This window comes from Trachymyrmex cornetzi, unplaced genomic scaffold, assembly GCF_001594075.2.
Source record: "Trachymyrmex cornetzi isolate Tcor2-1 unplaced genomic scaffold, Tcor1.1 scaffold190, whole genome shotgun sequence".
Classification (NCBI taxonomy): Eukaryota; Metazoa; Arthropoda; class Insecta; order Hymenoptera; family Formicidae; genus Trachymyrmex; species Trachymyrmex cornetzi.
This window is the reverse complement of record NW_017296528.1, coordinates 47,991-56,668: the sequence shown is the minus strand read 5'-3', so window position 1 is coordinate 56,668 and position 8,678 is coordinate 47,991. Positions and strand designations below refer to the sequence as shown.

General features: G+C 47.5%; 1 protein-coding gene across 1 annotated transcript; it reads right to left on the bottom strand.

Annotated features, from left to right (window-relative positions):
• Positions 1–5,657: 5,657 nt before the first annotated feature.
• On the bottom strand, positions 5,658–8,640 carry LOC108759494 (calponin homology domain-containing protein DDB_G0272472). Its single transcript, XM_018504969.1, has 4 exons — positions 8,408–8,640; positions 7,352–8,360; positions 6,403–7,251; positions 5,658–6,083 (listed from the first exon to the last, which is right to left on the bottom strand). Exons 1-4 carry the CDS (start codon positions 8,638–8,640, stop codon positions 5,658–5,660), a joined length of 2,517 nt encoding a protein of 838 aa, XP_018360471.1.
• Positions 8,641–8,678: the final 38 nt, after the last annotated feature.

The following is an 8,678-nucleotide window of genomic DNA, read 5'->3' as shown; positions in this document are numbered from 1 at the left end:
AATCCCCCCTTTTTTTATTGTGATTGGGGTCCTCACCGTCTGAACTTCCGTAATCCGTGGTTTTTAGTGATATTTTTCTAGCTCTTCCGCCACAATTCTCCTGATCATACTGGCCAGGTCTATTGGATCATTGCTCGTTCCACTCTTCTTGTCTCTCTTGTTCTCTTCTCTTTCCTTCTCATTATGTCCTTCCGCAATGTATTCCTTGTGCGCTTTATAGATCGCGTTTTGTATCTCTGGCTCTTCCTTTATTATCTTCCTTTTACCGCATAGTGTCGGTCGAATGACCTCTGGCCAGTTCTCGGGTTCGTCTAGAACCACCTTGGCGGTTTTTGTAGATTTTTCCTCATCTACCTCCATGTATTCCGACTCGGAGGTAATAAGTTTCTCCCGTGCCTTTATACTAGCCGAGGGAGTCCTTCTGTTTGGAGTATCCATTGAGGATTTCCCTTTATCCGAATGCAATTTCCCCTTGCTATTACCTTCTCTTTCCTTCTCTTTATCCTTTGGGCTCGGGGTCTTGTCCTTCTTTCTCTCCGCTCTTTTCTTCTTCAGTGCCTGTAGTTCTAACTTATATGCAGCGGCCTCTCCGGCTGCCTGTATGGCCTTTCTTTTTTCCCCTTCTACTTCTGTTTCTAATTTGTCTTTTAACTAGCGATCTCTCGTTTGAGTAGTTTCATCTCCTCCGACTTGGCTTCCTCTTTAGTTAAGGATGCCCTTTCTGTCAGTATTTCCAGGATGCCCATTGAGGACGCCGCAGCAAGTCTGAGACTTTTCTGGAACGTTCCTTTGAGATTACTCGAGGTTTTAGCGATTCTTATGACCTCGGTCATATTTTCGGTCACCCTGTTTGCCAGGTCTTCGGTGGACTTGACCTCCATCTGATCTTTGATTTTATCCAGATCAATTTTCGACTTTTTAAACAATTCATAATTGTCATACTCCCTTATGATCTTCTCCTTTTCTAATTGGAGTGCCTCTTCCTTGGCATCATTAAATTTGAGAATTGCTTCCCTTCGACCTATGTAATCGCCAGTCGTCCTGCTCTTTCTATATCCCGACTCTGCATCAGATGTTATTCGTTCCCTCCTTCTGTTACCTCCAGTTCTTTGAGGTCCCTTACTTCCTGTGTTCACCTTTTCTGGGGGTGAAGTATCCGAGTCGTCCTCGATTATCCTTCCTCTTCCTCTCGTTCTTCCATACTCTGGGACGTCACTGTCGGAGCTAATTTCTTGTGTCTCCGTATCCATAGCTGATGTTTCCTTGTATGATGAGTCAGCCGTTCTTCCATCGTATGATTTTGGACCGGGTTTTTTGAAAAAGTATGTAGAGGGTTGTGGATCCGTGTTTTCCTTCGGTCCCACCGATTTTGGATCTTGTAATAGACCCTCTATATAGATTGTTTGACAGAGTTGGCCTGTCAAGAATTGTTCCAACTCCATTATCTCTTCCTCGGCTTCGCCAGTGTTCTCCCTTTCTTTCTCCTTACTCCTTAAAGTGTTCTTATCGGATGTTGTTTGTTTTTTATTTAATTCCATTGTTATTTTGTCCCACTCCCCGTGTCGGCTGCGCCTTCCAGGGTATACCCTCCCCGCCAATCTCTTGACGAGGCCCCGAGTTCCCCCGGTGGGAAGGCATATGCCTCGGGCCCGCGGAAGATACATCGCGGGCACTGGGCTCCAGCCCCCTACTGGCCTTCGGCTAGGGTGCAATGCCTTAGGTTCTCAGGGGACCCCCGGCTCCGACCCCGGGGGTACCGACACGGGTGACGACACTCGGGGCGGCCCCATGGACAGTTTGGGTAACGGAGGCGACGCCCCCTCCGCACCCTCCCCGCCATGGCGACCAGCACGCCGACTGGGAGGGGCACAGCCCCCCTCAGCCGGCTAAAACACCGCCCGGTCCCTCGTTTTGGGAGGTGACGCCGTCACGAGAGACCGGGCACTCGTCCTCCACCCCCCCCCCCACATCTCCCCAGGAGACTGGAGACCAGAGAGACGCGCCGCGGTCCTCGAGTTGGGCCTCGAAAAGCGCTCTGCATCGCGCGGGATGCATAAGGCCCCCCCGGCGCGCCGCCCTGCCGACGCCGGCGACACACCCTCCTTTACTTTGGCCCCTCTCGTGGGAGCTGGGGACCCCCGTCCCCCTCTCCCAGGGTCCTCCCCTCGAAGGGTCAGGAATTTCCTAACTCGGCCTTCGAGATTTCTTCCTACTTAAGTTACTATGTCTGAGACCGTGAGCCCCGCTATTCGGTGCCCACGTCTGTCTCCTCCTGTGTGCCTTATAGGCATGAGGGCCGCGGGGAGGGGGTGCTAAATTAGAGTTGGAGAAGCTCCCTCCCCGCGGGATCGAGGTCCGTCGGTATGGACTTCTGACCGTCCTGCTATTCAGTACGGACATCCCTCCTAACTATGGAATATGTCCCCGTGTGGCCTTATTCTTAATTTTTTTTCCTGATGTTTCCCATTCCAAATCTATCTACCTAATCTAATCCAACACGGGGGTTTTCCAATACCTGACTATATTTTAGGTTATGCCTCCTTTCTAATTTGTTTGTTCCAACTCGCGGATTATGGGTCCAGAGAGTTAGCTCTTTCCCTGAGCCTTTCCGCCTCTTATTTTTGTTTAATTACTTTTTCGCAGAACTCTAGTATTGCTTTCCTGCTGCTCGTGTCTCCTCTCAGAGCTCTGATTATGGCCTTGAGGGAGAGATCTGCTCCTATCACTCTTTGCAATTCTATTCTTTCTCCGTTCCACGCTGGGCAATACCCCAGCTTGTGTTTCGCCGAGTCGTTTAATGAATTGCAGTGCCAGCAATTTCGCGTGGCCTCCCTTCCGATCCGACACAGGTACCTCCCGAAGCATCCATGCCCCGTGAGGACCTGCGTCGTCCGGAAGGAGAGGCCTACCCCTGCGTTTAGCCAATCTCTTAGTTGGCTATTTACCGCGCCTAATATGATGTCTTCTTCCTGGGTAGATTCTTTTATCCAGTCTTCCCAATTTCGAATCATTTTTCTCTTAGCGGATTCTCTGATTGTTTCTACTTCTTTTTTGTCTACCGGATTGCCTCCTTCTTTCAGAATAGCTACCCTCTCATAGATCTCCTCGTAGCAGCTTGCTTCTAGTTCCCATGGTGGAACTCCTGCCAGAATTGTATTGACCGCGTGCGAGGTTGTCCTGTACGCTTTGATTATCCTACCCGTGATTCTTCGTTGGGCCCCCCTTAGTATTTGAGTGACCTTTCTATTCTTACTTATCGAGTGCGCCCATATTGGCGCTCCGTATAGGGCTATCGATTTGACGACATTAGTGTATAATTTTCTAGTCCTATCATTCGGACCCCCTAGGTTCGGTAATAGCCTGCTTAACGAGAGGGCAGATCTCTCTATTCTAGGTGCTAACTCTGTGAAGTGATCCGTAAATGTCCACTTACTATCCAGTGTCAGCCCCAGGTATCTCATCTTTTGGCCTACCGATATTTCCATTCCTGCTATGTTAATCGAAGCACTCATTGGTTTTCCTTTTCTATGAAACCCTACGATTTCCGTCTTGGATGGGGCTATTTCTAGTCCCATCCCCTCTATTTTTTGAATGACTGTGCCTGCTGCGAAATTAGCCTCCATCGCAGCGTCATCCCAGTCCTCACCAGATACCAATATGAGCGTATCGTCCGTGTAGCAAATTATGCAGCCTTCTTCCTTTTTATCCACTTTCTTCATAACGTCGTCGAAACCGATATTCCACAGAAGTGGCCCTAGGATGGAGCCCTGTGGAACTCCTCGTTGAACGACTCTATCGCCCATGGTTCCGTCATTTCCTGGGAATGAAAGCTTCCTATCTTTCAGGTAGTCCCTGATAATCCTTCTTAAATATAGTTGCACTTTGTGCTTGTTTAAGGCCTTTCCTATCAGTCCCCATGGCATGGAGTTGAAGGCGTTTTTTATGTCCAACGAAATTCCTATGACCACCTTTCCATCTTCGAACGCGTTGTCCATGTATTCCTTCGCGGTGGAGATTGCGTCTATCGTAGATCTCCCTCTTCTGAAGCCGAACTGTCTTTTGTGCAGATTCGGTCCTCTGTTGTTTAGATGGGAGATTATCCTTTCCGTTATTATTCTCTCTAACAGCTTTGCTTCATCGTCCAATAGACATATTGGACGATAACCGGCTGCCTGATCGTCTGGTTTATTATGTTTCCTGAGAAGCACTAGTGTTGCCATCTTCCACCTTGATGGGAATCTCCCGTGTCTTAGGGCTGAGAACGGTTCCCTCAATTCTTTGGCCATGTCCTTGGTCGCTATAGCCCATGCCTTCGCAGGTACTCCACTTGGCCCTGGGGCCGCGTTTTTTTCTAGCATCTTTTTCGCAGCTAGCATCAGTTCCTCTTGAGATACCTTCATGTCATCTCTCCAAGCTGATTCTCCCTCATTTGGTAACCCTGGCTCCCTCCAATTATCCTCTCTTTCACTTGGGAAAAGCCCGGTTAGCACTTTGTCCAGAGTCTCACTGTTTAGCGACTCAGTGAAAGGAGGTGCCCATCTTCGTAATTTGTTTGTCACTGTCTTGTAGGGACGACCCCATGGATCTTCGTTAAGAGTCAGTACGAATTCCTCCCATGCTTTGGCTTTTGCTTTTCTCAATGCTTTGCTGAAGGTATCTCTGGCCAATCTGAATTCGTTTAGTTTCGCTTCAGTCTCCTCTTCATCTTGTGGATTTCTTTTCCTCCTCGCCCTTCTTAGCCTTCTTCGAGCTGCTGCGAGTTCTGACCTTAGCTGATCCAATTCTGTAGACCACCACGGCATTGCTTTACGCATTTTGGGTTCACTCCTCGGCATGGCGATGCTGCATGCCTCTATCATCGTGTTTTGTAATCTGTTAGCCGTTCTTTCGATCTCCTCTCCTGTAACCTCCTCGGTCGCGTTGTGTTTGGGCCAGCAGCTGGCTATTATTGCCGCTGATAACATGTCTTTATTTAGCTTTTTGACCGCCCATCTTTTTGGTTGAGGGAAGCGTTCCTTCATGTTTTGCATTCTCGTATTGCTGATCTCGATTTCAATATATATATGGTCAGATTTACTCTCTCGGTCCGACACCTTCCACGTCACAAGTCTACTTGCTGCTACTGGAGTAGCGAAGGAGAGGTCCACTATGGACTCCCCTGAGTGTCTAACACAGGTACTTTTACCACCGTGGTTCAAACAGCAGAGACCCAGTCGGCTTGCCCACTCTACTACGATCTTTCCGCGCATATCTGTCTTCTTGGACTGCCACATGGAGGCTTTCGCATTAAAGTCCCCGAGTACATAAATCGGGCTGTTGTCCAACTGTTGAATCAGTTCTTCCAGGTCTTCGAGTTCTTCTTCGAATTGACTCGCGTCCAAGCTGGGGGGGGGAGGTATACTCCAATTAATATTATATCACCCCATCGTATCAACGTGTAACACTTGCCACTTTTGAGAGGAGTGCATGGCATAGGATTTGGTGTTCGCCTCCATGTGATTGCGATCGTTCTGTCCGCGTTTCCAATCCAATGTGGATGGTTTTTTGGGATCCTGTACGGTTCGGATATTATCGCCACCGCGAATTCTCCCTCTGCCATTGTTTGATGTAGCACATCATGTCCATCCTTGGAGTGATTAATATTAGCCTGAAGGATTTTATTGATCATCGTTTTGTTCTTTGTGCTGGAGTCCTCCTTCTCCGTTTCCTTCTTTTCTCGGTGCATCTTGAGTGGTCATTGTCCACTCCTGTCCTAGTTCAGGCCATTCCGTTGCTACCTGAGATGTTTGGTTGCCGGGGATGCTTTCTATTCTGATCTCCTCAACCTCCATTTCTTCCATAATTCTAGTGTCTTCGGACTTAGCTCCCTCTTTTACACTACACTTAGCTAACTGTCTAATGACGCTCGCTTCCCTCTCTTTTCTTTCTTCTGTTCGAGACTGAGTTTGGGGATTATCCTCCACCTCCATTCCCAGATTCTCCTTGTTTTTAGTTGGGTCTTGAGAGAGTTCCCTTCCGCTAGCTCTAGGCTCTTTTTTGCTCTTTCCTTTGATTACAGGAGGTTTGCATGCCCATCCTATGGTCTGCTTTTAAGTTTCTGTTTGTGCATATTACGCAATGTGCCACCTCGCTGCAGTCTTTAGCCATATGTCCGGGTTTTCCGCATCTGTAGCAGAGAGAGCCTCTATCTATCTCACTCTTGCAGTGCATCCTAACGTGGCCCGGTTCTAGGCACCTGTAACATTGGGTAATCCTTTCAGGTAATAAATCAACCCTCGCCATTACTCATCCTACTCATATCCGCCTGTTCTTTGTGATGTTTTTCGCTACTGCCAAGGGGCACCGAATCCACAGTGTACCCAGTTCGTTAATCGACGGGATTATCTCTCCTAGTCTTAGTACCTTGTCGGAGCAGTTCCCATGTAACGTAAGAGCCAAAAGGATGTCCTCTTTTGTTGTGGACTCTTCTAGGTCCTTCATTCGGATGTCTGCCATCTTTTCTAGTCTCGATACCAGAACATCCCGCTGTCCTTCCAGGGCTTGCTGCAGTTTCTCCGCTAGTTTATCTGCTTTGATACTGTTTTCCGCTCCTGGGATCTCCAGCAACAGTGCTTCTGTTCTCGACTTTCTGGGTCTTAGATCATGGATTCCCATTGCGTCTATATCCACCTTTTCTCTTGCTGTACGCATAACCTCTGTGTATGACGCCTCTCCTCGGCAACTGATTTGTATTGCTGCTGTCTTCGGCACTCTTCTGCTGTCCTTGTCTCCTTCCGCCCGCGAGGCTTTGGGAGTTTTCGTTGGAGTGAAGGAGAGAGTTTTCTTCGCTCCGATCTTCTTTCCCGCGCTTGCTGCATGTTTTTCCTTTCTTCCTACAACTCTACTCCAGGGTAGCTCTTTTTCTTTTTCTTCCCTATCTATTTCCTCTTCCAGAGTTGTCCTTGTTTTTTCCTTCTCGGTATTCTTAGAAGAAGTCTCTTTAGAGTTGGCTTTAGTGCCCTTGTTTTCTACTTTTGTATACTTTCTATCCATGTCTTTGCTCTTTCCTTTTTCCAGCCTGACTGGTGTTTTCAGTGTTTGGATGTCCGTAATAACTGATTTTCTGTTAGCTTTGGAAAGTTCCTCAGCCACGATTCTCCTTATCATGTCTGCCAGGTTATGCGTGTCGACATCTGTTTCACTTCTTCTGCTCTTAGGTCCCTGTCTTTCCTTCCTTACCAGTTGATCTGTGGTCAGTTTTTTCTTTATTGCCTTCCGAAATATACCTCTTATGGGCTTCGTATATTGCCCTTTTTGAGTCCGGATCTTCCTCTATAATTTTTCTCTTCCCACACAGCGTTGGTCGAATTACCTCTGGCCATTTTTCTGGGTTGTCCAGTATAACCTTCTTTGTTCTGGACGTCTTCTCGTCTACATCCATGTACTCAGACTCTGACGTCATGAGCTTGTCCCTCTCTTTTATTTTGTCCGATGGAATTCTTCTCGGACTCTTTTTGGTTGTGTCAGAGGCTGACTTTCCTCTGTTGTTTCTCTCTTTGTCTTTTTCTTTAGGACTGGGAGTTTTGTCCTTTTTCTCTTGCCTTTCTTTCGCCTTTTTGAGCGCCTGTAGCTCCGATTTATACGCCTCCGCTTCGCCTTTCGCTTGTAGCGCTTTTCGCTTCTCGCTTTCTAAGCCTTCTTCTAGTTTGTGTTTTAGCTTAGCTATTTCTCGCTTTAGTGCTCTGACTTCTTCTGATTTTGAGTCTTCTTTAGAGAGCTTTGCCCTTTCTTTCATAATGTCGAAGATCCCCATGGACGTCGATGCTGCGATCTTCAGACTTTTTTGAAATGTTCCTTTCAGATTACTGGAACATCTCGCAATTCGCATAACCTCCGTCATATTTTCGCTTACTTTTTCTTGTAATTCCTCTAGAGAGTTCCCTTCCATTTTTTCTTTGATTTTATCGATATCAACTTTTGCTTTCTTAAAAAGCTCAAAGCTGCTGTACTCTCTGATTAATTTTTCCCTGTCTAGCTGTAGGGATTCTTCCTTTGCCTCATTATATCTTTGTATGGCTTCTCTCCTGCCAACATAATCTCCCGTTGTTCTGCTTCTCCTGTTGTCACTGTCCACATCCGAGACCATTCTTTCCCTTTTCCTGTTACCGGTTGTTCTTTGTATTCCTGAATTCCCAATGTTTACCTTTTCCGGTGGAGATACGTCAGAGTCTTCCTCAATTACGGCTCTTCTCCTCCTGTTCCTTCCATAGTCCGGTACGTCGCTGTCCGAAGAGCTTATCTCGTACGTCTCCGTGTCCATCGCAGAGGATTCCCGGCTGTGACTCTCTGCTGTCCTTCCTTTGAAAGATTTAGGGCCTGGTCTTTTAAAGAACGAAGAGGTAGAAGGCCGATTAAGGTTTCCTCCAGCCTCCTCCGTTCCAGAGATTGCTTCTCGATGTCGACCACCGGTAGCGTATGTTCCTTCCTTTCTTTTCGTTCTTCAGGAATAGGATCCTGAAGTAAGTCCTCTATGTAGATCGTCTGGCAGAGCTGATCCGTCGGCGACCGCTCCACCTCCATCATCTCCTTGTTAGGTACGTCGATACTCGCCCTTTCTATCTCCGTCTTCTCGAGTGTAGTTTGTTTCTTGTTTAAATCCATGTCTGTATTTTTCCCACTCCCCGTGTCGGCTGCGCCTT

Bases quoted from the DNA above. Each gene is read 5' to 3' on its own strand.
- LOC108759494 (XM_018504969.1), bottom strand. From the start codon at position 8,640: ATGGATTTAAACAAGAAACAAACTACACTCGAGAAGACGGAGATAGAA. The intron at 8,361-8,407 runs GCTGGAGGAAAC...GTTCTTTAAAAG, and splicing joins CAATCTCTGGAACGGAGGAG to ACCAGGCCCTAAATCTTTCA. The intron at 7,252-7,351 runs GTAATTCGACCA...ATATTTCGGAAG, and splicing joins ACCCAGAAAAATGGCCAGAG to GCAATAAAGAAAAAACTGAC.